Consider the following 26392-nt stretch of genomic DNA (forward strand, 5'->3'; position numbering starts at 1 on the left):
GACCTCTAGGCCTGCTAGGAGGCGGAACACTTCTTTGAAGCCCGGACAGCTGCTGTCGAGTCCGTCCGGCTTGGACTGTGCGTTCAAGCGCTTCCAGGGCTGCGGAACCAAACAGCTCCCCTGGTTCCACCGGAACACTGCGGAGGGTTCTCCTGCAGGCCTCAGTGAGAGGAGATTGTGCCAACCATACCTGGCGGCGAGCCTGCACAAGAGTATACATCAACCGCCCCAATTCCCTAGACATCAATGCGAATGCCTGTAGCGAAGCATCGCTAAAATTGTGGACAGAGGCATCCAACTCAGTCTCCTGCAGGGAAGCTGACAAAGCAAGCATCAGGTGGGACATGGAGTTGCCGATGCGTCCCATGCAAGCCGCTGCATCATAGGCCTTACAGAGCAGGTCATCTGTAACCCGGCACTGGGGACGAGGGCACCTAGCATCCGGCCTCAAAGCCTCATCAGGTGAGATGATAAGAGCCGCTATAGTCGGCTCAACTGCTGGCATGCGGTCTAACCCAAACTTCTGTGCATCCTGCATGGCTGCCAGGGTCCGGCCATCGGATGTTGCATGAGAGAGGGCCTTAGAATCCCTCCAACATGCCTGCAATTCCCTCAAATTCTCCTCCGAAGGGGGCGCAGTAAAGCTGACAGAGGCTGGGACACACCTGAAAAAAACACTGGCCGGAGGCGGCTGAGTTTGCGGCACGTCCAACTGGAGACGGGCTAAAGCCATACGAATGATGGCTCCAATAGAACAGTCCTCAACACCACCAGTAGAGCTATGGGTTGAAGAACGGGAGCCGGCCGCAGAAGGTTGGGAGGCTCCCATCTGTGGAAGTACCTCTGGCTCATATTCATTATACTGGCCAGCTGACGCTGCCATGGAAAGCACATCGTCCTCAGACTCCAAGGAGGCTGCCGAAGGGACAAAATCATCTGGCGGCTCTGCTCCAGTCCAGGACTGGAAAGCCAGGAAGAGAGACTTCATGACACAGAGGAGGACTGGAATCTGGAGTGCATTCATGAGCGACCACATTCAAAATAACAAGTATTTTGTTATAATGTGCAAATGTTTTTTTCTGAAATAGTTTTTTTTCTATGTGCTTTGGTGGGCAGAGAAGTTCTGAATTGATATACATCATGTAATATGTAGTCCTGACTCATTTTCTTTTGATAATCATGTCATTTTGTTATCATGTGTATATTTGGAGTTTCCAAGTGCACTTTTTCTGAAAGGACTCCTGAACCTTTTTTTAAATAAAAGCTCACAGAAACAAATTTTTTTGGAGTATCATTCTCAAATTTGAATCACAGCATGGTCAGACATTCAGTTTACTTATATGGTGTCCCCAGGTGTCTTACATGACCATTTCATATCTTTTTTTTGCTAAGTGAATGTTATTTAAAGAAAAACGGAAGTAATCTAATGTATATTTTACCTTGTTTTACTCTGTTTCTTTACTACTCTGAGTTGTATGTCAAATGTCCAGTTTCAAACAAGACCAGAATTGTGAAAATAGACCATAGGGTTTAAGAGCTGCAGATGTTTTAGTTTGGAGATGTTTTAGTTTGGATTTGTCGTTTTTCTGAAAATGCTCAAAAATAGAAGTGCTAGCTAACAGGTTAACATATGGGGTCTGATCCATCACGCGGATAGACTATTTGATAGTAAGTGTGGATTAAGATGTTTAAAATCTCTAGCCTGGTGGTCAGGACATGAATGGATCAAATCAGCAGATTCCACATAGGCTATATCATTAATAAAAATTAGAAGGGTAACTTTGCAGTATCATATTAGCCTATATATTTCCTAATATGTGATTTCCATATTATAGAAAAGAGTTTTTAATGGCAATATGGCAATAAATATCATTTACAACATTATTTTTTCTCATAACTTTGACAAAAAATATTTTCAAATGAACTGTATTCAAAGATGCACACATTGTTTCGCATATGATTACAATATTAGACAAGAGTATTTATATAACGCAATGAACGTCTCATATAGCAATAAATATCCACACATAACTGAACATAACAGCATAATAAAATGAATAAACAGACAAGGAAGCAGGATTGACATGTAAATTGTATTATATTACGGGAAAAACAGCAATATTACTGAAATAAACTCTGAGGTAAATGCGTCAAATACGCTGTTAACTGTACTAACAAGTCTAAATAAGCAATAACAGTAGAAAACATTATCTCTCAAAACTTTATGACAAAAACATTTAAAGGAAATATTCTTACAGTTATTCAAAGATGCACAAATTATTCCATATATTATTTCCTGTTTAAGACACGTTTATCTCTGGCTTCACTCTTTTATAGTAATAGCTGATTGACAGGTGCGCATCCCCCTCTCTCAAGTACTCCCAAAAGTGTTATTCCGCCATAAAATATAGTTCCTCTTTTAAATCCGCTTAGAAAAGCACTATGTTTTATTTTGTGCCACCATACTTGCTTGTATAACTACTTCTACTAAATAGAAAAAACGTTGATGTGTTTGGTCACTTCTAACTTTATCTCTGTTTGGTACCATTGAATGAATGGGGCTAAGCTAAATGTTATCAAAGTGTCGCCGCGTGCCACATTGCTTACGTGCACGCACTAAGATGATAGAGGTATGTATCAACTCTTCTTAGTTAAGGTTATAACATAGTTTAATATGGTAAAAGGATAGACTATTCCTTTAAACTCATCATCTCTCCTTCTGCTTCCCTTTCCCTGCTTCGCACAAAACATTTCTGATGTCCACAGAAGCCAATAGTGATCAAGACGAGTCAAAATAAGATTAACATCATAATTCAGAAACTTATTTTAGTTTTGTCATGTTTTATAAGATAACTTAATCGTGTGGCGTCACCTGGACTTTTGAATGCGGTTGTGCGTGTATAAACGCAATGACGCGCGGACATGGATTTGTGCGTGTATGCGTCAGTGCACCTGCTGCATCGCTTATTCGCTTATACAAGCGTAAATTGGGTAACTGCATTGCATATAGATCCGTTTGAGATTTACACCGGGGCACAAAAGACTGGGGCACGTGCCGCCTTCCTTGTGTTTTCTGGTGGATGCGCTCTGTTCGTTTCCACGGTTTCTCACGCTGGTTTCACTGCAAACTACGCGCAGCCAATGGGTGTATGAAACATCATCACATAGCATTACGGTACAGTGTTCATGGGAAATGTAGGAAGTACTGCCAGACGGATAAATGTCCGAGAACTTTGCATTATGTATTATCATCTGAACCATTATATGTGGGTGGGACAGGACCCACCCACTTTTTAAGTCTGGTCATCCACTTTTTCCGAGGGTTACATATGGAACTGAGACGTTCTCTTTCAATCGGTCACTACGACATCACGTCGTGATCAACGATTTGGGAATCCCTACCAAAGCGCCACTGAAGCTGACCCTTACAATGCCTGCGTAAACCCTCTGACTCTCCTCTTTAGGGAGACAGAAATGGGGTTGAAGCAGAGGCCGGTCACTACTTGTTCCTTAACCCACGATAGTGAACTAGGCGAACTGAGAAGCGAACTCATCAGGCGGAACTAAGATCTCTGCGAAAAAAGAACCCTCTAGGGGTCTACCACTAAGGTGATGGTTCAAAGACTCAAGGTCTCAAGGCGAACTCCGCTAAGGGAAACGTGGTAGACAAGAAACTTTCCACGGAAATACTCACAAAGGAACCACTAGGGGGCGCAATGTGGGCGCTAGCCTCACCAAGATTCTTAAGGATACATCTAGTGAGAGGCTGGCAGCCGATGCTCCACAACATCGGCCACCAAGCGGTGGAGGAGACAAAAAAGTTTTTTGTAACGTTTTTGCCTTAACGGCCTTCCATAATGGTGCGAGCTGACACAGGAGCCATTCCTAGATGTTCTCACTGACTTGAAGAGAGAACTCGAGAGGATACCGGCTCAATACGAACACTGTAAAATCTAGTGAATGTATTAGGTGTCGCCCAGCCAGCAGCTCTACAAATATCTAAAAGTGAGGAACCACAAGCCAAAGCCCAAGATGAAGCCACGCTTCTGGTTGAATGGGCTCTCAAACCAAAAGGGCAAGCAATGCCCTGTTTCTCATAAGCCAGGACGATTGTGTCTACCATCCAATGAGACATCCTCTGCTTAGTGACAGCTTTCCCTTTCTGCTGACCACCGTAAAAGAAAAAGAGCTTTTCTGAGGTGTGAAAGCTTTGAGTGCGATCCACATACACACGTAATGCACGTACAGGACATAACAAAGCCATGGCTGGGTCTGACTCCTCCGAAGGCAGCGCTTGCAAGTTCACCACCTGATCTCTGAAAGGAGTGGTGGGAACTTTAGGCACATAGCCCGGCCAGGATCTCAGTGTAACACTGGATTCAGCCGGCCCAAACTGAAGGCACGAATCGTTGACCGAAAATGCATGAAGATCCCCTATCCTCTTAATAGAAGCCAATGCGAGGAGCGTCAAAGTTTTCATAGTAAGAAACTTAATGCTCACCGTCCGCAGAGGCTCGAAGGGGGTGTCCTGCAGGGCTTTCAGCACCATGGACAAATCCCAAGGAGGAATATAGGGAGGGCGCGAAGGATTCAGCCTTAAAAACCTAATGACCAGATTGTGCTGACCCACAGATCTACCGTCTATGGGTGCGTGATGCGCGGATATCGCCGCGATATCTACTTTAATAGTAGTCTCGTTGAGAAGTACACTATTCAACAAACAGGTTCCATTTCAGCGTATATGTCTCGTAGAAGGTGCTCGCGCTGCAGCGATGGTGTTAGATACTGCCTGGGGTAAATCACCTAGAACCTCCGCGCCCCGTCCAGAGACCACACATGGAAGTTCCACAGATCGGGACGGGGGTGTCATAATGTGCCCCCTTCTTGAGACAGAAGGTCCCCCTTTAGGGGAATCCGCCAGGGAGGGGCTGTCGCGAGGAGGGTGAGCTCTGGAAACCAACTCCTGGTGGCCCAATATGGAGCAACTAAAAGAATACTCTCCTCGTCCTTCCTGACTTTTTGTTGCCAAGCTTCCAGATACCGGGCGAGGGGAATTAACGGCACAATCGAAGTACCCGTGGCGAGCGGAGCAGCGGTGCTCGACGACATGCTCTCTTGGGCTGCGTTGACAGGTATATTATATGAATGAGCACTCACCTGACTCCGCTGATGGATGGGTGCGCGGGGAAGACTCTGATGAAGACATCCCGGTGCGTTCCACACATCCGCTGGCGAGAGAGGAGAGGGAGGACGTAGGGTTATGAGCCCATCCGTCACACCCAACTGCCTCTGAAGACCTGGAGGAGGAAGAGGAACTTTTTTTTTTGGGTGCCGTCTGAAAAGCCGGCAGAATGGAAATTAAAGAAAACCAAGGATTCCCCACCCGGTCCTCCACCCGGGGGGAGTGGTGCGTTCACCATCTCCCGAAGAGCGATCCCCTCCACCTCCAGGTTGCCCGTCTCAGGGCCGCTCAGATTTACGTTTTCCACCAGGCTTAGCGGGCTTAGGGGGTTCCTCGCTTTCTAGAAGAGCCCAGATGAGGAACGAAGGCGGCCGCCGCTGCAGGACGCCCACGGCGAGGGGCAGACTGAAGTGCCGACATCGACGGAGCACGTGTTGGCTTCTTCCGACGCGGCATGATGTTGGCAAGGGCCTCAGTCTGCTTCTGGGTGGCTGAGACCTGTTGTGCGAAGTCTTCAACCGCCTCGCCGAACAGGCCGTCCTGGGACACCAGGGCATTTAAGAGCCAGGTTTTATCGGCATCCCGCATGTCTGCCAGGCACAGCCAGAGGCAGTGCTCCTGGACCACCAAGGTGGACATAGCACGACCGATGGCCTGTGCGGTTGTCTTGGTCGCACATAGTGTCAGATCTGTAGCCGCACATAGATCTTTAAAGACCGCCGAATCATGACCTCCCTCGTGCAGGTCCTTCAGAGCCTTAGCCTGATGAACCTGCAACAAGCCATGGCATGTAAGGCTGAGGCCGCCTCCCCACAAGCCCGGTACGCAGACTCCGTCAGAGCTGACGAATGTCTGCAGGCTTGCGAGGGAAGGGTAGGAAGGTCCTTCCAGTAGGAGACGCCAGCAGGACACAACTGCATCGCTATCGAATGCTCCACTGTCGGGATACCGGCATACCCTTTAGCGGCCCAGCCATCGAGGGAGGTGAGGGGTGATGGCTGATGCGGACAGTTCCGGGAGGAAAATGGGGTTTTCCACGTCCGAGTCAACTCATCATGCACCAAGGGAAAGAATGGCACTGGTGGGGAGGACTGCAAAGCCCGTGCAGCCCCAAAGTACCAATCATCTAGGCGGGACAGTATGGGAGGGGGAGGAGCTCTCCACTCCATCCCGACCGCCTTCGCAGCCTGAGCGAGCATGGCCATCATCTCGGGATCGAGATCGGGAACCGCAACCCTTCCCAAAGGAGGAAGAGGATCCGGATCAACGTCCGAGAGTGACGGACCCCCCTCCGATGTTATGGCAGATATAGAATTCTCGGGAGGTCCGACAGAGGTAGAAAACGACGCAGAACGTGCACTCTCCGTCTCCATCGGAACCGATTCAGCACCATGAGGTGGAGGTCCTCTCTCCGTAGCTTCACAGCTGCCTTCTTAGGGGCGATCAGCAACGGAGCGCGGCATTCCCGGAGAAACGCCACACGACCCCGCAGATCCGCAAGAGTCAAGCTCTCGCACGCGGAGCATGTCCCTCCCACGAAAGCCGCCTCAGCGTGCTGGAGACCAAGACACGAGACACAGCGATCGTGTCCATCACGAGGACCCATTTGTCGCATCCAGAAGTGGAGCACGGACGAAAAGACATCTTTAAAACTACGCTTAACGCCCGTGAGCAGAGAACGGCTGTCTTTAAAAAGACGCAAGTTCAACTGCAGCTCTTTTAGGGAAATCACTCTTTCAGATGTGCAAGTTGATGAAGCACACAGGGAGGAGAACGCACATACTCAACTAAAGAGGGTGAAAACGATCACGTGGATCAAAAAGACGGTGGAAACACTCGTGAGCCCCGCTGTGGTGCCTTCGCCCTACCAACTAGCACGCAGAGATCTATTCCTTAGAAGAAAATAGAGCACCTTCTCATGAGCAGTCGTGACGTCGTAGTAACCGACTGAAAGGGAACATATATCCACTATATTTTCCTCATTTGATTACATTAAAAGTCATGAAACATTCAATGTTTACTTTTTTTTAATTATTCTTGATATATATTAAATTAATAAAAAACTTTGTGGGGGGAGGCACAACAACCTGTTTGGGGGGGCACGGCCCACGAATGCCCCCCCTTGACGCCGGCCTTGTCGAGATTCCAATTGCTCAAGATAAAACCATGGGTCCAGCCATGTCCATCGAATTTCTGGGCATAATTTTAAACAGTAAAAATTCCAAGCCTCACTAACCAAAGATAAAATTGACAGGATATTTCTGGTCACATCCACAGTCATAAACAGTCCAAATTGTTCTAAACGTGAGCCGCTATTCCTACTCAGCCACATTAGGCGTTGTGCATAATTAGGTGTTGTGCATAATAATTTTATCAAGGTCGCTGTTTCGTGTCTGCATGGCCCCCAGCTTCTAAATTTACCGCAGCCACAAAAATCCTCAACACTATTCAAGCAATCCATTTCACTCCAATCCGGCATCCCAGCGGACACCATTATTTCAAACCATTCCTTCAGCATAGACGCAGCTGTACAAAAAAAGGTCTTCCACAACAACAAATTCAAACCCTTGACCGCTGGTTATCAATCTTTCAATTCTACAGCAGATCCAGCTAGGCATGGGGCGGTATGAGATTTTGAGAGTATGATAACCTTAAGCAAAAATACTACGATTTCCCGGTGTTGCGGTATTGCCATTGCAACAATAAAATGTGTTATTTTCAAATGTCTGTGTATACGAACAACTTAAGCAACACACGTATGCCAGGTTAAAATAAAGCACTTAAATTATATTATTCTTTAATATATATTAAATGTAAACATCAAATCAATTACATGACATGATTTAATTATTTTTGTGTAAACACAGCTCAAACCTTGGAAATGGTATCACAAAATTTTTTAGTGGTTTTGAAACCTCGAGCCTTAAAAACCTCTGTATACCTTGAACCCATTTACTGGCCCATGCCTAGATCCAGCCGCTTCCACATCAGAAACGCGCAACAAGCCTTAACCAATTAATTGTTCATTCTCACCACTTCACTGAATGCTCCCATTCACGTTGGTGTGGGTTCCCCATTCGTAGGAGGCAAGGGTCTTTCCCGTGTCCCAGCCCCTTCAGCATGAGTGGAAGCTTATATAAACATGCAGCCAACTCACCCATGTTCTTCGACAGTTCTTAACATCCCTCCACCACCCCGTCTCCTCAAACTTACTCGGTTACTTCCTAACCTGAATACGAGGGGTGGGGGGTGTTCTGGTTCAGGCCTAATACAGACCCCAGAGCCCTCTCTTTGTGGGGGAGTGCTCTGGGCTTGGGCCAAATACCAAGCTCCGAGCCCTCTCCTCGGACAGCACGCCAAATACGCATATCATTAATTCTATCTGACTTATTGTAAATGTGAACTCTTGAAATGTACTTTAAGTAAAAATTATAACACCCTGCCTTGATCTTTTGCTATTTTACTTCCTTTTGGTGGCTAAGCACAGCACATCTGGCATGTGCTTTTTTCGATAGGTTAGACCAGATTCAAACCCTAATCAAACTTACCCACCTGTGATTGTCTGGTGATCATGAAGACCTTGATTAGCTTGCTCAGGTGTGTTTGATCAGGAATGGACCTAAACTCTGCAGTGTTACAGCCCTCCAGGGTAAGATTTAAATAGCCCTGGGTTAGACCATATCCCTTATCCATACATATTCCTACTTTGGCAAAGTTTATTCTCTGTACCCTACTGAAAAATCCAGCTAAGACCAGCATAAGCTGGTGAGCTGGTTTAAGCTGGTCCCCAGCTTGGTTTTAGCTGGTTTTGCTGGTGTAGGAAGCTGGTTTTGCTGGTGTAGCAAGCTGGTCTAGGTGTGTTTTGGTCACATTTTAAGCTGGTCTAGCTGGACTTAGCTGGTCATGCTGGAATACCAGCTGGCACACCAGCATGACCAGCTTTATCAGGCTGGAAGGACCAGCATAAACCACCTTAAACCAGCTAAAACCAGCTACCAGCTTATGCTGGTTTAAGCTGGATTTTTCAGTAGGGTAGTGCTCCCTATCTGCAGAGAGTGCTAGCATTTCAGTGTTTATTCTTAGTACCTGGCGGCTATCTCACTATTCTTTTGTTACAACTGTAAACACTGTTCCAGGCTAATTCCATTCACCAATGTTATTGGCCTTTTGAAGTTCTAGTTCAGAAACAATGGGTTCCCAAGGGCAAACCCCTAATGTCATCATGGACACAACGTCTCAATCCATAAGAAAAGTGGTACATGGTCGTAACCAAATATTTTCACGACCAGTTTTTTTAAATGCTTACCTTTATCTCTATATGTTTGTAGGAGAATCACTGTAGGAGGATTAAGATTCTGGGCGACTGCTACTACTGTGTTTCAGGACTAACTCAACCCAAAACTGACCATGCTCACTGTTGCGTGGAGATGGGACTGGACATGATTGACACCATCACGTAAGTCTTTCACCCTTTACAGACATTATTTATCTCAGACACTGAAGGCTGTACTTTTAAATAATTAGGATGTACTTTTAAATAATTATCTTAGATTATACTGCTCTCTACCATCACACTAGATTTTGTTGTTTTGGGAGATTTCTCCATGTTTATATATGAAAAAATATACATATAAGAATTTATCAGTGGCATTATTGTGAACTCTGTAAATGTCAGACCTGGGGCCGCATTCACAAAGAATTTTATCTTACCACTAAGAGTACTCCTAAATTGCACTAAAAGATTTTAGCTAGGAGTTTTCTCTTAAAAGTTATTCACAACGCCTTTCAGACCTACTTTTAGTAAGGAAAAAATATAACTCTTAAACTAAGAGTGAGTCTTCGTTGCTATGGATGACGTCAATTCTCATGCACGAGCTGCCTCGCAAAAACCACGGTGATTGGTTGTTAGATGACAGGGCTGTCATGCGGAACATAACACAGACGCGCCAAATCATGGAATTTCATCAAAATATGTCTGTGTCCTACACAAAATAATAATATTAATGCCATCGAAATGCATATATAAAAAAAAGTCGTGAATTAAATTAAATTAAATTAAATCAAGGTAGCCTAATACCCAAATGAAAACCGCCATTTGCCTAATAATAAAAAACGACATTGCATTAACACTTGCTTGATTAATTTACATCCTATTAGCCTAAATAGACTACTTAAAGCAAGATATGTTGCCCATATTGAAGAAGCCTAATGTAATAAATAAATGACGGTGGATTATGAACTCACCAAAACGGAAAAGAAAGTCCAGTTGGTGCTGGAAAAAAGAAACATAATATAAGGGAAATTCGGCACTGAGATATCAAGCAAAACTAAGCTTGGGAGACAGTGATGCACGGGTCAATGTACAAAACAACCGGCACCCGACCAACGTTTTCATCTAACTCGCCCGCAACTCGGACCGCAAAAAATAAAAAATAAATTTACCGGACCTACTCCCTGCCCCACATTTTTTTAAAGTAGTTATTGTTTAAAATAGTTAACTGGCATTTTTATTTCAAATGACCCGATCGACCGCGACCCGAAAATCATGAAAAATATTTTTGGATGACTCATAACCGCAGGCACCCGCTCATTTCGGATCAACCCCACATATCACTGGGAGAGGATTTGTTTGCAGATCAATGCAGCATTCCCGCTTGTGTCGCGGACCTCGGACGACTGCGAGAGGCTGTGGTATGCATTACAATCGCAGTCAAGGGGTGAGATTGCAGCCTTTAAACGGGCAAGCAATGCAACAGGTTGGCATTCAATATTAAATATTTAATATCATTATTGTTTCATGTAATTCTAAAAACTTCCTGTTTGTCATGAATGAATTATGAAACAAATGTCATAAACAATATGTTTACATTAAAGTGTGCTTTTAAGTCTAGGCAATGCTTTTGAGTTGGTAAAACTGTCCATGTTAAGGAGGATCAGCACCCAAGGCATTTTAAGATCGTTTGTGAATAGGTCTTAGTGAGTTAGGAGTCATCTCAACTTATTTTAAGCTGTCCCAGACTTAGGTGCTACTTTTAGGGCTAAAATGCTCCGTGAATTACTCTTAGTGAAAAAAAATTAGGAGTCTTAAAGTTAGGAGTGACACGCTCATTATTTTTAGGAGATGCTCCTAAATTCGCCAGTGAGGAGCTACTTTTAGCCTTAAAATTCTTTGTGAATACGGCCCCTGAGAAATAACAATTATAATTAGGGGTCAATCACCGAATGGGCGAGACCCCTATTGATAGTTTTCGTCTTATTATTATTATTATTATTATTATTCCACCATTGAGTCTATGGCAGCCCATAGAACCGTATGTAGGAAAGTTATGAAATTTGACACACTGATAGAGGACATTCTAAATAGTCAACACAACTGATTTTAGGCTGTATCTTCGCCAAAGTTAAGCCTATTCACACGACACTTGGTAGTTTTGATGGCAGTCATGACCCAACCCTCGTTACAGCCAGAGCCGGATTAAATAAATGGACTACACTAGGCAGGCTGCATTTTTTGGGCCCCCCATTGAGGTTATTTATGAATTGAAATCTGAAACTTACCTACTAATAAAAGTGAATTCACATTTTACATAGCCTAGTCTTTGCTTACAAATTGGTTGTTTGTATACCAAATTAAGTCATGTGTTGTATATTAACCAGTCTATCAGACAATTTTTTGCTAAATGTATTATACGTCATTACACGGCTCTATTAAATGCTATTAAATTATCCTCACCTTATCCATTGGGAGTGTCATTGTTAAGGCAGTAGTACCAGTAAATAACCAATAGGTGTCAGTAATCCGCGGGAGAGCTTCGCTGCATATTTCTCTTCAAGATTGAGAATCGCAACGAAATCCTCGTCGAGCAACACGTCCACTGAGGTAAATGTCCTCAAAACACTGGTTATTTATGTTTCAGTTATATGAATTGTATAATAACAGTTTTTATATTATGTATAACAGTTTTATCTCGAAGTAATGGTAGTGCTAAACTCTAATGTATCGTTTCTGAGGCTGCTAGATTTTTCTTTACGCTATTCACGTTTGTGAAGTGAATTTAAAGCACATATTGCTTGCATTTGACTTAGTTAGCCACTATCCATTGGTTTTGTTATCATGTTTGGTATCTAACGTGATTTTTGTGGGGCTTAAAGAAAAAAAATCTTGACCCCGCTGTTCTGCCATTGCAGTCATGAATTATTATGCAAGGAACAGTTTTTTTTTTGCCTCGTTATTATACGCAAACATGCCTTATATAACGTAGGGAAATGATCGTTTGTCCTTTATTTATTTATTTTTTTGCAGCAACCATGTCTGTGTCCTTAAAGGAACTCTGTCAGGTACAGATTAGAACGATGAACTTGAAAATCAACCATTCTGATGACTGGCGTCCCCATCCGAGTCACCACCTCAGACAACAACAGTCATAAACTCACAAACACAAATACACTCAGTAATGCGCTTAATAAAGAAAGACTTAACTATGATTTTATCTGTGTTAACCTATGATATCAGTTATTGATGTATTTTAAATATTTACGTATTACTAGGCTTATCATACATGCATTGAAGTTTTAAATGTATCTAATATAATACTGTAATTAAATTGAATGTTTTGGATACCACCATTAAATTATTTTGTGCATGTAAAACACAAGCAGCAATGTTTTTATTGAATTCAATTTTGAATTAAATTGAATGTTTTGCATACCACCATTAAATTATTTTGTGAATGTTAAACACAAGTAAATGTTTTATTTATTGGAGATAAAATGGCTGTTTAATTAATATAATACTTCTGTTTGTTAGGCACTAACAAGTGAAAATAGTTAGGTTTAAGTACATTTATTAAAACTCGATAGCTGTAATGCTTCTGTGCAGAAAGAAGCCCGTGAGCCACGAAGGTAAGTTTGCGAGCAGATTCATTTCCACTTATTAGACAGCAGTCCGCTCATCGTGTTTTGTATTGCATCACTTAAAGATCGTAAACCTTTAAAATCGAGTTTAGTAAGATGTATACTACAGTCAGCTTTGGTTAACTATTGAAGCATCGTCTTTAAGGCTCAATGTGACCGCAGTATTTGTTGAACACTGCTGGCAGCGGCGACGTCTGTGTCCGTACCATTTTATCAATGAGAGCATAAGTTCGTATCTCTCTGCTCCCGAGCCATAAAGCTCGTCTTTAATTGAAATAATGTTTAATAACTTAAAAAATACGGCGTTTTTTTAATTTCCTGAAAAATAATGGTTTTGGAGATACGGGGATCCCGCCCGACAGCGGCGAAATTGTAGATGGGACATTTGTAAAAAAAAAAAAAATTTCCCCTCTGTCTGGGCCCCATCCCGCCAATCGGGCCCTAGGCACGTGCCTAGTTTGCCTTTGGGTTAATCCGACTCTGGTTACAGCGCCACCTAGTCTTCCAAGATTTGAAAAATGGCTATTTTTGCTTATAACTACTGCAAACTTCAGTCTAAAATTATGAAAGTGCTATTGTTAGATTCCTTGAGGCAAAAGGTTTTCGGACGGCCTTTTTGAATTACATAGCATACCAACTTTTTTTAACTCCTCCTACAGCCATCATTTGATTGGCTTGAATTTTGGTATGCACCATCTAGAGGCACTCCAGACAAAAAGTTATGAAACGATTTTTGATAGACCAATCAGTTATTGTATAGCGCATTAACGAATACAATGGCAAGCGCACCAAAATTGATTTGAGGCTATATCTTTGCAAAACTTTTGCGTATTGACATGAGTACTGGCAGTGGTTCATGTAGGTTGTCTACAATTCAGAAGGTTGGTGGTTCAATCCCCGGTTCTACCTGATCAAGTGTCGAGGTGTCCATGAGCAATGTGACTTGGTATATGTCATAACAGTCATGAACTGAGGGTGCATGCAACGTTTTGTCACAGAGCCACCTAGTGTTCATGAGATTTGAAAATGATTATTTATGCTTATATTCAATTCAATTCAATTTTATTTATATAGTGCTTTTCACAATACTTAATTGTTTCAAAGCAGCTTTACATTAATAGAAGCAGTGAAAAGCACAGAAAAACAACAGATAGCACAACATAATACACGACAGCATAAGCAGTCAAATTTGCTGCGGCTATGACTTAACATTATAAGTGAGCGTATTACTAATGTAACGTCTAGAAGAGGAAGCTAAGTTAAGCCCAAGAAGGCTGCCTCCCCGGGGTAAAAAACCCCCTAGGAGAAAAAAACCCCGGGCTTTTTAGCCGAGGAAATAAAAAAAAAGTCCTAGGAGGGAAAAACCCTTGGGAGATATATGTATATACACACATATAAACAGGTAAGGAGATTAAGTGGAGATTAAGCGGGTTCTGCCGGTGATCGTTGGTCAGGCATCAGCTGGGCATCACGTTGAAGGACGGCCAGTAGATCAGAGGTGTGCCGACTTTCACATCTATTGGAGCTGGGTCTGTTTGTCTCATTGACCTCGGGGTCGAGGACGAGACAGGGAGAGAAAAACAAAATCATATTAGCGTGAAGGCCGTTCACATGTAATGCAAGTGTCACACAGTGATGTGGTTTAAATCAGCTTAGTTCCAGACAGACTAACTATTGCGGCATAATTATATTATCCACAGTTGAGGATTTTGCAAATTGGGGGTAGAGTTCTCAACGGGCCTGAAAATTACAACCCGACCCGACCCGGCCCGTGGCTTTTAAAGCCCGGACCCGATGTAACCCGACACATCAACGTGAATTATCTGTCCGAACCCGGCCCGACGCCGCCGACCCCCCCCCTGTCTTTTTTTTCTCATACACGTAACGTTAGGCTATTATCATGACCAGTAGACGGAAATTCAAACCACGCTTTAATGTTCACGCCTTATAACAATACAAACAACTGAAACAATAAACTTTAAATATAGGCTATATAAATATGCCTAAAAATGAATTCACCTGCGGCAAGTTTACTTTTCTCCATCTCTTCTTCTCCCGGCAACAAGCGTGCACGCAGTGATAGCAATAAGCTCTGGGCCGGATTCGCAATGGATCCGCTCTGAAGTGGCAGCTCCGGTCTGAATCCGTTGGTGATCCACCCCGGAGCTTATTGCTATCCCCCGCCCCTCTCTGTGATGCATGTTGCAGCAGCCAGACCAGACTTTCTTTACGGTGAACAGCAGTGATGATTAATAATTTTTTTTCGCGGAGCGTAAAAGATTAAGCCCGAGGTCCGACCCGACCCGACTCAGTTGCTTATATTTTTGACCCGAACCCGGCCCGAATTCGGGCCCCGTCGGGTTTGTCGGGCCGTCCCGACCCGTTGAGAACTCTAATTGGGGGCCCAATGCGAAGGTATATATGGTAACTAAGGGTCACCTTCCGATCTTTAAGAGAAAATGAAACCTGTCGACCCGTTTGACTAAGGCTTGAGGCCCAACTGTCGTCGTTAATGCAGGTTCAGTGGCAAATGTGTCTGTATGGCATAATATTCACAAGACACACGAAAGCGCCAAAATCGCAAGCCGAACATACATGCCAACCCGTTTGACTAAGGCCGGAAGCCCCACTGTCGTCGTTAATGCAGGTTCAGTGGCAAACGGGTCTGTATGGCATCCTATTCACAAGACACACGGAAGTGCCAAAATCGCAACCCGACCATACCTGCCAAACCGTTTGACTAAGGCCAGAGGCCCCACTGTCGTTGTTAATGCAGGTTCAGTGGCAAACGGTGGCAAACTATTTAATGCAATTAATTTTGAAGTGTTCATGCAGATAAGGTTTTTATTTATTTATTTGGTTGGTCTGTGTTATGACCGTGAGTGCTTTGTTCCATAAAAATAACTATTGCGAGTTAAGTACCTTTACTAGATAAATTATGCGAATGCTTTGTTGAAGAGAAAAGTTTTAAGTCTAGATTTAAAATGATCGACTGTGTCTGATTCTCGGACATCAGTTGGTAAATCAAGAGTCAAGAGGTAGTAGTCAAGAGATTTAAGGCTATATCTCTGCATCTCTTTATCGTATTTACACCAGATTTGGAGGGTGTCATCACAGTCATGACCTGAGGCACCATCTATTGTTTTGCGCATTGCCCCCTAGTGGTCAAGTCATTTAAGGCTATATCTCTGCATCACTTTATCGTATTTACACCAAATTTAGTGGGTATCATCGCAAGCATGCCCTGAGGCAGCATCAGTTATATCGGGACAGTATCACCTAGTGGTTTCAAGATATAAAATGTCAAAACTACAATTGCTTATCACTAAAAAACTTTGAAAGGTTCATGTTCTAAGAGCACTTTTACCAACCCTAGTGGTCAAGAGATTTGAGGCTATATCTCCGCAAAACTTTTGCATATTGACAAGGGACTTGGTATATGTCATAACAGTCACAATCTGAGGGTGCATGCAACGTTTCGTCACAGCACGACCTAGTGGTCACGAGATTTGAAAAATGGCTGTTTGCTATTAACTACTGTAAAATTGAGTCTAAAATCATGAAAGTGGTCTGTTTAGATTCCTTGAGGTATGCCAAGCCAAACAATACCAAATGGTTTTTGGTTGGCCATTTTGGGTGTCGGCCATTTCAAAATTTTCTCATTAAGTTCAGTATTTCCCAAACACAGCGGTGTATCGTTACAAAACTCAGTATGGTTCATCAGAAACATGTTCTGAAATTGTTAATTTTATAAATAGGATAAACCTCTTGAGATGTAACATCTCATTTTCGAGGAGGTCCTAACATACATAGATATGCAATCATACATCTAATGATGTAAAAAACCATAACAAAATAACAATTAACATTACATACACACATACAACAAAACAATAACAACTACAAAAATGTCAAATTTTACCTCAACGATTTAACTAGAACAGTCAACAGATAAACAAAATACAATTATAAAATAACATTAAATTAGATCAAATACCATGACAATAAGTAATCCACAAACAAAATACTAAATAATAACAATAACAAAAGTGACAATAGTGACAGTTTCAATGATAGCATGTACAGTTTATCTTAAAATAAGATGCTGAAGATTGTTTAAACAGCCAAAAAGATGTAACAGATCTAATGTCTGTAGGCAAATTATTCCAATCAATTGGTGCTTTAATCATAAATGCTCTTTTGCCAATTGTTCTTTAGGACGAGGAACACAAAAAATAAATCTGAACGGAATGCCTAAGTTGAGGGTATAAAATAGTGTTGCAGGTAACTGGGATAATTGAAATGAATGCATTTAAATACAAATTGAAGACAATGAATATGTCTTCTAACATACAGTGATGGCCATTGAAGTGCATCATACATTGTACAATGATGAGTACAGAAAGAACAACCCAAAACAAATCTGCAAACTCTATTATATGCTATATTAAGAGGGACAACATCTGATTTTGATGCTATTTGATAAAACACATCACAATAGTCTATAAATGGAAGTATTAGTTGAGAGGCAAGTTTCTTACGAACACCATATGTAAAACACTTTTGAGAAGATATAAAGTACCAATTCCAATACTGACTTTGCACAAAACATGATTAATATATTATTTAAAGGAAAGTTCAGAATCAAGTCATACACCAAGATATTTTATATGATCAACTTTATGCAATGTACCATCAGTACATGATACAACACAAAGTAGATTTGGATTTAACTATCTGTCTAGAACCAAAAATCATAATATATGACTTGGTTTTATTAAGCACCAATTTATTAGCCAAAAACCACTCTTGTAACATGTTAAAATCAGACTGGAGAGATAACTATAAGGTTACTCATGTAACCCTGGTTCCCTGAAATAACGGGAATGAGCATTGCGTCAGTTGCTGACGCTATGGGAGAAACTCCTGTTTACTCTGCGATTGAAGTCTATTGGTTAGAGTGGTTATAGTCCGGGAAAGACACCCATGAGCTCACTTTTATTCGACTGAAGCGCGTAGCCAAATAAAGCTCGCTGTGTAGGCGTTTGTAGCACGGCCAGCTACGCAATGCTCGTTCCCATTATTTCAGGGAACCAGGGTTACGTGAGTAACCTTATCGTTCCCTTTCAATACGGTTCACTTCACATTGTGTCAGTTGCTGATGCTATTAGGGATGCACCGAATATTCGGCCTATTCAGTTTTCGGGCGAAAGACTTTTATCACTGAAAAAATATGGCCGAAATAATGTGAAGATGCAAACAGAAACCGCGACCTGCACGTGCTTGTCTGAAGTAACATATCTGCGGTGTGGACTAGATTTTTCTCAAACCCGCGTCGGCCGAATTTCTGACCAGGATGCCAGCAACCTGTGAGTTCCACTCCCGCCCACGCCAGTAATGTTTGTGTCCAAACCCGCAGATTTTCTCTGGGCATTTGTGTACAGTTTTCACAAGCTCCGACTAAACATTCGTTCAGATTAACATCCAGAATAACAGACATTAAACATGATTGCTTTTAAAATTAGGGATGTGCATGAATGGTCAAATATTCGATCTGCAATAATAATTAGAATGGAAAAAAATTATATTCAAATGTTTTTAATCCGCCACCGCAGCATTACGGCTACTGCTCATTTAATCCCTTTTCACTTCACCTGTATGGTCTTTTACAGACTTTAATGTAAAATATACATGAAAATAATATGTATGTATATCTGATTGTTTTGGTAATTCAGATTGCAGACGAATTTAATTCAGATTGCAGACGAATTTAAGTGTTTAGAGTTTTAATGCCGGGTGTTAGACGTGCTTCTCCGCCGCCACATCAGCGTGCATCATGAGAGATTTGTTAGCTTCTTTATATAGCCTAGTTTATTTTGTTGTTAAAACGACACGACAAAAGTGTTGTTAAATTAAGCTCGTAACTTTGCACCCTCAGCAATAATTAATTTGATTTATTTATTTAAAATACAACTTTAATAAATCCATAAAAGGAAACAACAGAAACAAAGACAAAAAATGTGCGGGAGAGAGTGAGAAGACCTCCCCGAAATCTCATTAAATGAAACATAATATTACATGATCAAACAAGACAATACAATCAATACATAAATCATTTTAATATAACAAATTTACAAAATAAACTTATCTGTATATTAAAAAAAATTTCAATTCTCTTTTAAAAGAGGTTAGAATGATTTTAGTCTTTAATGCAGAATCTAAATGATTCCAGAGGGAAGGCCCTCTGCTGTATTTTAGTGTAGATTTTGTAGTTCTACAAAAAGGAAGATAAAAATCTTTGCAGCGCCTTGTGGAGTAGGCATGAACATCCGAAGAATACATGAAAAAGTTTTTAACAGCTCTTTTTAACATCATTTTTATCATATTCACATACTTATACATAAAGATGTTTATGCAATAGATGTTAACATTAAATATTGTCAAGATATTATATTTTATGAAAAGCAGAGCAGATGATGACAATCTATTTGAGTTACTCATTATTCTTAGGAATTTCTTTTGTATTAATAAAATCTTATTTAAATATGTTTGGCATGTTGCACCCCAAACAATATTACAATACAAAATATGAGGATAAATTAAACTGTAGTATAATGTTTTCATACGTGAAATATCAATTAAAGAGCGAATTCTACTCAATATACCAACAGATTTCATTATTTATCTGCAAACATATTGAATATAATATTTCCAGGTTAGTTTTTGATCAACAATAACACCTAGAAATTTTATTTGATTCACTTGGCTAATTTTTAAACCATCAATTGATACCTCTATATCTTGACAATCTCCTTTGTTTTTTGTACTAAAAATCATCAAATTAGTTTTTTGTATATTAAGAGAGAGTTGATTAACTTTAAACCATTTGGAAATATTTTGTAATTTTTCATTTGCTTCTCTTATCAATGTATCAATTTCAGAATGAGAAAATAGAAGACATGTATCATCTTCAAACATAAGTGGCATAACATTTTTACAGACAACTCCTAAGTCGTTGATATAAATTAGGAATAATAGAGGTCCCAAAATGGACCCCTGCGGTACCCCACATAAAAGTTTTCCCCTACTTGACCTGAGATTATTAACATAAACATATTGCTCTCTCTCTTCCAAATAGTTTTGTACCCAAGTTAAAACTGTATTTTTAATACCATAATTTTCTAATTTTGCGAAAAGAATATTATGATTTATTGTGTCGAATGCTTTCGACAAGTCTAAAAATATACCAATAGAATTATTTTTCTCATGCAAATTTTTTGTAATTTTGTCAGCAAACTGCAAAAGAGCCATTTCTGTAGACATATTCTCTAGTGATGAGAAGTCCGACTCTTTTTTTGTGAATCAGTTCTATCGGACAGTTCGTTTCAAAGAACTGGTTCAAAAAACCGATTCACCAGTTATTTAACGTACTTTACGTAATGACGTCATTCGCATCTAATTCTATCATCCAGGAGGGTTAAGTACATTTAAAAAATCAAAAATTCCAACTAAAGCACATTCAAAAACTTTTAACAGAAATCATGATCAAGCTCATAACAACTTAAAATATAATCTGCACTCACACACCTAACAAATACATTTTAGTCAAAACGGTGTTTAATATAATTAGCTGTTCCATGCATATTTCACGTAAGTTTTATGGTAAAATTAAATAAACTTACTTTATGTCTGTCAATTATCTTAGTTCATGGAGGCTATAGTATTAGCAGAGCAACTCACTGATGTCCGTAGCGTTTGACTCACGCTAGATCAGTATCCACAGTTCTTTGATTAGTTCTTTGGACGCGTCCGATAGAAACTGTTCTCAAATCAGTGAACTGGTGACTCCATAAATGCAGCAACCTGTTCCTGACTCGAGAGTCACTGTATCATGCTTTTCAGTAACACATGCGCAGTATTAACAGCTCATCAAGTCAGACGCGTCCGATAGAAACCTTTCTTGATTCAGGTATTCATTTTATCGGTGACTCTTTAATACCAGTATGTTTGTTGCGCATGCTCAGTATCAACAAAATTCACCATGTCTCGGTTCAGTCAGTGATACTGTTGGGGAGAGCTTCTACGAGTTAAGATACGGATTCAATTCAATTCAATTCAATTTTATTTATATAGCGCTTTTCACAAGTGTTAATTGTTGCAAAGCAGCTTTACATGAGAAGATGTAGAGGAGAACACAGAAAATCAATAGATAATATAAGAAGTAGAGAAAGCGGTTAAACCGTACAAGCGAGCATATTAATAATGTTACGTATACTGTAAAGTGCTAAGTTAAGCCAAAGTTGGCTGACTCTCCCTGGGATTAAAAACCCTCTAGGAAAAAAAACCCAATGGGAAAAAGTCCTAGAAGGACAAAAACCCTTGGGAGGAATTAATATATATTTATATATATATAGAAACGGTAGGGATAGGAGGCGGGTAAGCGAATTAAACTGGTTTAGCCGGTGGTCGTTGGTCGGGCATCGGCTGGTCATCACGTTGAAGGACAGCCAGTGGATCAGTGATGCAATGACCTTCACAGCAACCGGAACTGGGTCTGTTTGTCTCATGGTCCTCGTGGTTGAGGACGAGACACGTAGAGAAAAACAGAATTCTATTAGCGGAGGGGCCGTTCGCATGCAATGCAAGTGTCAAACATTATAGTGGTTCAAGTCGGCTCGGTTCCAGACAGGCTAACTATTGCGGCAATAGTATATTACCCATATGAGGTATGTGTGTGCTTTGTTCTAGACAAACTAACTACTGCGGGAAATGTACATTTACTGGACATTTTATGTGAATGCTTTGTTAAAGAAGAATGTCTTAAGTTTAGATTTAAATTGATCGACTGTGTCTGATACTCGAACATTATTTGGTAAATCATTCCAGAGCTTAGGGGCTAAGTAGGAAAAGGATCTACCACCTTTAGACACTTTTGATATTCTAGGGATAATTAAGTGACCAGAATTTTGTGAGCGCAGTTTACGTGATGGATTGTATTCTGATAGTAGTTCTTTAATATACGAAGGCGCTAGGCCATTTAAGGCTTTGTAGGTGATTAGTAATATTTTAAATTGTATACGATATTTAACTGGTAGCCAGTGTAAAGATGCCAGAATTGGACTGATGTGGTCATACTTTTTAGATCGAGTAAGCACTCTTGCGGCGGCGTTTTGAACCAGCTGTAGCTTGTTTACCTGATTTGCATGGTATCCCCCAAGTAACGATTACAATAGTCTATTCTAGAGGTCATAAAAGCATGTATAAGCTTTTCTGCGTCTGATGCAGACAGCATATGGCATATTTTTGAGATATTTCTAAGATGGAAGAATGCTGTGCGGCAGATGTTGGCGATATGACTATCAAAAGATAGATTGCTGTCGAACATTACGCCTAAATTCTTAACCGTGGAAGATGGCACCACCGTGCAGCCATCTATGGGCAACTTGTAATCTGACATATTATGTTTGTAGCGATTCGGTTCAATAATAAGTATCTCTGTTTTATTGGAGTTTAGCATAAGAAAGTTTTGTGCCATCCAGTCCCTAATATCACTAATGCAGTCTGTTAGCTTAGTAAAATGGTGGGTTTCGCTAGGACGCGACAAGATGTAAAGCTGGGTATCATCCGCATAGCAGTGAAAACTTATGTTATGTTTCCTGATAATGTCTCCTAGAGGTAACATATATAACGAGAATAGGATAGGGCCTAGAACTGATCCCTGAGGTATGCCGTATTTAACGGGGGAGTGATATGACTCTTCCTCATTTACATAAACAAAGTGATATCGATTGGTTAGATACGATCTGAACCAGGCTAACGCCTGACCACTGATGTCAACATAGTTTTCTAGTCTATTGAGTAAGATTGTGTGATTGTGTCAAAGGCTGCACTAAGGTCTAGTAATATAAGGATTGAGATTTCACCACGATCGGATGTTAATATGAGGTCATTTGTAACTCTAAGCAGCGCTGTCTCTGTGCTATGGTGGGGCCTGAATCCTGATTGGAACTTTTCATATGTATTATTATTTTCTACGAATGTGCGTAGCTGGCTTGCCACTACTTTTTCTAATATTTTAGAAAGAAAAGGTAGATTTGAGATTGGTCTAAAGTTATTAAGATCTCCCTGGTCAAGGTTTTGCTTTTTAATGAGCGGTCTAATAACTGCTAGTTTGAAAGCTGTTGGAACGTATCCTAATTCTAGAGATGAGTTAAAGATATTAAGTACCGTGTCTGACACTACATGAAATACCTCTTTTAGTAATTTTGTGGGAACGGGGTCTAGTATACAGGACGATGATTTGGATGACGTTACTAGTTTAGAGAGCTCTTCTATTGTAGTAGGATTAAATGACTCAAGATGTTCGTTTGGTAATCTAGTGGAAAATGTACTATTGGGTAGAGTGATGGCTGCTTGCGTAGTTTCTATGTTTTCCCTAATAAACATAATTTTGTTAGTAAAGAAGTTCATGAAGTCATCACTATTGTGTTGGAGTTTACTATTGGTTTCTGTTTGTTCTTTGTTTCTAGTCAGTTTCGCAACTGTGCTAAATAGAAAACGAGGGTTGTTATGATTTTCTTTAATAAGCGTACTGAGATAGGTAGATCTTGCAGTTTTAATAGCCTGTCTGTAGTGTTGAACACTCTCTTTCCATGCTGAACGCCATACCTCTAACTTTGTGCTTCGGTAGTTTCTTTCCATTTTTCTAGCTACTTTTTTAAGGGCTGCAGTATGATGGTCATACCATGGAGCTGGCGGTTTTTCTTTGATTCTCTTTTTTCGAATGGGAGCAAAGGCATCCAACGTGCTAGAGCAGACGTTGTTCAGGTTTTCTATTATAATATCTAGATCTTCACGATTATCTGCTACATGTTTCATTTGAGACAGGTCTGGAAGAGTGCTAATAAAGCTATCTTTAGTGGTGGAAATTATTGTTCTGGCTAATCTGTAGCATGTTGTAGACTGAGCGGTCCTATCTTGAAGTATTGTGCATGACACAAGGCAATGGTCTGAAACGACATCGCTCTGGGGTGATATTTCGATGTCATTAATATTGAGTCCGAGTGACAGAATTAAGTCTAGTGTGTGATTACGAGTATGCGTGGGCCCCGACACGTTTTGTTTAATGCCGAGAGAATTTAGAACATCCATAAACGCACGTCCTAATGCATCTTTTGGATTATCCACATGGATATTAAAATCACCAACGATAAGAGCTTTATCTACAGTGACTGTAAGCTCAGATAGGAAGTCTGCTATTTCTTTAAGAAAATCTGTGTGGTGGCCTGGAGGCCTATATATGGTAGCTAAAATGAACGAAAGTCGTTTGTTGTTGCGATCAGTTATTTCCATATTTAACAGTATTATTTCAAACGAATTAAATTTTAGGTTGGATTTATGGTTTACTTTGAATATTTTATTGTATATTGTAGCTACACCACCCCCTCTCCCTATTAGACGAGGAACATGTTTATAATAATAGTCTTGTGGGGTGGATTCGTTTAAACTGGTGTAATCGTCTGCTTTAAGCCAGGTTTCTGTTAAACAGAGTGCATCTAAGTTTTGGTCAGTAATTATTTCATTGATAATTGGTTCTTTGTTGGTAAGTGATCTAATGTTAAGAAGGTCGAATTTTAACATTTGAGTTTCATCTGTTAATGTATTATGTTCTAGTTTTATGTTAATAAGATTTGTACGAGACGAGGTAAACGGTGCTCTGTATTTATTTGTTCGAGGAACAGACACAGTCGAGATGTGTTGGTACTCTGTTAAAAAAGGCTCTATGTGCTGGGATATATGTGATCTTGACATGTCAAGGCAGCTAACAGACTGATGGGTAATGCCGAGTTCAGACTGCACGATTTTAGCCCTGATTTTGACTCGCCGACAGGTTTTGAGAAATCGCCGACAAATGGCCGAAATCACAGGCAAATCGATGCTCGTGCACGCGAGTGACAATCACACAGTGTGAATTATAAAAGACGCGTTCTGAGAGGATCGCCGACGAGTCGCCGACACCCGCGAGATATTTGGCATGCTAAATATCTGGACCGGTCGGCGATTCAAAATCATGCCATGTGAAATGTGTTTTGACTGACAATAACATCGGCGATGACCTACATCCAATGAGAGAGCAACATACAGGACAGCTGGAAGTTCGGGGAGGAGTCTCTCCAAACATTTCCTCATTCATAATTTTTATTTCTTCTTCTTTCTGCTGCAAATGAGCGCACATGCAATTTGTATGGTAAACTTCTTGCGGGTGACCATTATTAATAATAATCCCAGTCTCACGTGAGAACTCCGGTCTTGCACGCATGACCTCGCGCTGTTTCCTTCGCGTCACTTCTCGCGTGCATTTGGTTGTGAGACGTAGTTTGCAGCCCGGGAAAAAGTTATCGGCGATTCTTCTTACGGTAAAGTCATGCAGTATGAAAATCCCTGTCGCCAATCCATCATGCAGTCTGAAACAGCAGCGACTGAACGCTTCCCCAGATAATCACGCAGTGTGAAACCACAGGTGACCCGACTAGTTTGAAAATCATACAGTCTGAACTCGGCATAAGCCGATCTGTCTGTTTCCTGACCTGGGCCCTGGATAGTCAGACAATATCAAAAGTAAGACTATTGGTCAGATTTCTAGAGAGTATAGCACTTCCTTCCGGAGACGGATGGAGGCCATCTCTCTTTAGCAGGTCAGGTCTTCCCCGGAAATGCTTCCAATTGTCTATAAACCCTACGTTATGCTGAGGGCACCACTTTGACATCCAGCCATGAAGAGACACTAATCTACTGTAAGTTTCATCCCCCCGGTAGGCGGGGAGGGGACCAGAGCAAATTACATTGTATGACATTGTTTTTGCAATTTCACACACCTCTTTAATAGTATCTTTGGTGATCTCCGACTGGCGGAGTCTGGTGTCATTCGTGCCGGCGTGAATAACAATCTTAGAAAACTTACGGTTAGCATTAGCCAGCACTTTAAGTTTGGATCTAATGTCAGACGCTCTGGCTCCCGGTATACAATCGACTATGGTGGCTGGTGCCTCAATGCCAACGTTCCTGAGTATAGAATCTCCAATAACCAGGGCACCTTTAACAGATGTCTCAGCCGGTGTATTGCTGAGTGGAGAAAATCTGTTTGATATTAAAACAGGAACGTGATTTGGATGCCGAATGCGACTAGGCCGCCTGACAGTCACCCAGTTAGTCAGCCGCCTTGACTCTGAAGTCGGAACCGAGCCAAGTGTATTACGCTTAACACTAGGCGCACCCGAAACAGTGTTTGTAACATTA

At 41.2% G+C, this 26392-nt stretch overlaps 1 protein-coding gene across 1 annotated transcript in view; it reads left to right on the forward strand.

Moving 5' to 3' along the window:
* The window catches only part of adcy1b (adenylate cyclase 1b), a 579599-nt gene that overhangs the window by 123924 nt on the left and 429283 nt on the right, over positions 1-26392 (forward strand). The window contains exon 5 of the mRNA XM_073871739.1: positions 9511-9638. Within this exon, the coding sequence (XP_073727840.1) occupies positions 9511-9638 (128 nt within the window). The remainder of the gene's footprint in view (positions 1-9510; positions 9639-26392) is intronic.

This window comes from Misgurnus anguillicaudatus, chromosome 2, assembly GCF_027580225.2.
Source record: "Misgurnus anguillicaudatus chromosome 2, ASM2758022v2, whole genome shotgun sequence".
Lineage (NCBI taxonomy): Eukaryota > Metazoa > Chordata > Actinopteri > Cypriniformes > Cobitidae > Misgurnus > Misgurnus anguillicaudatus.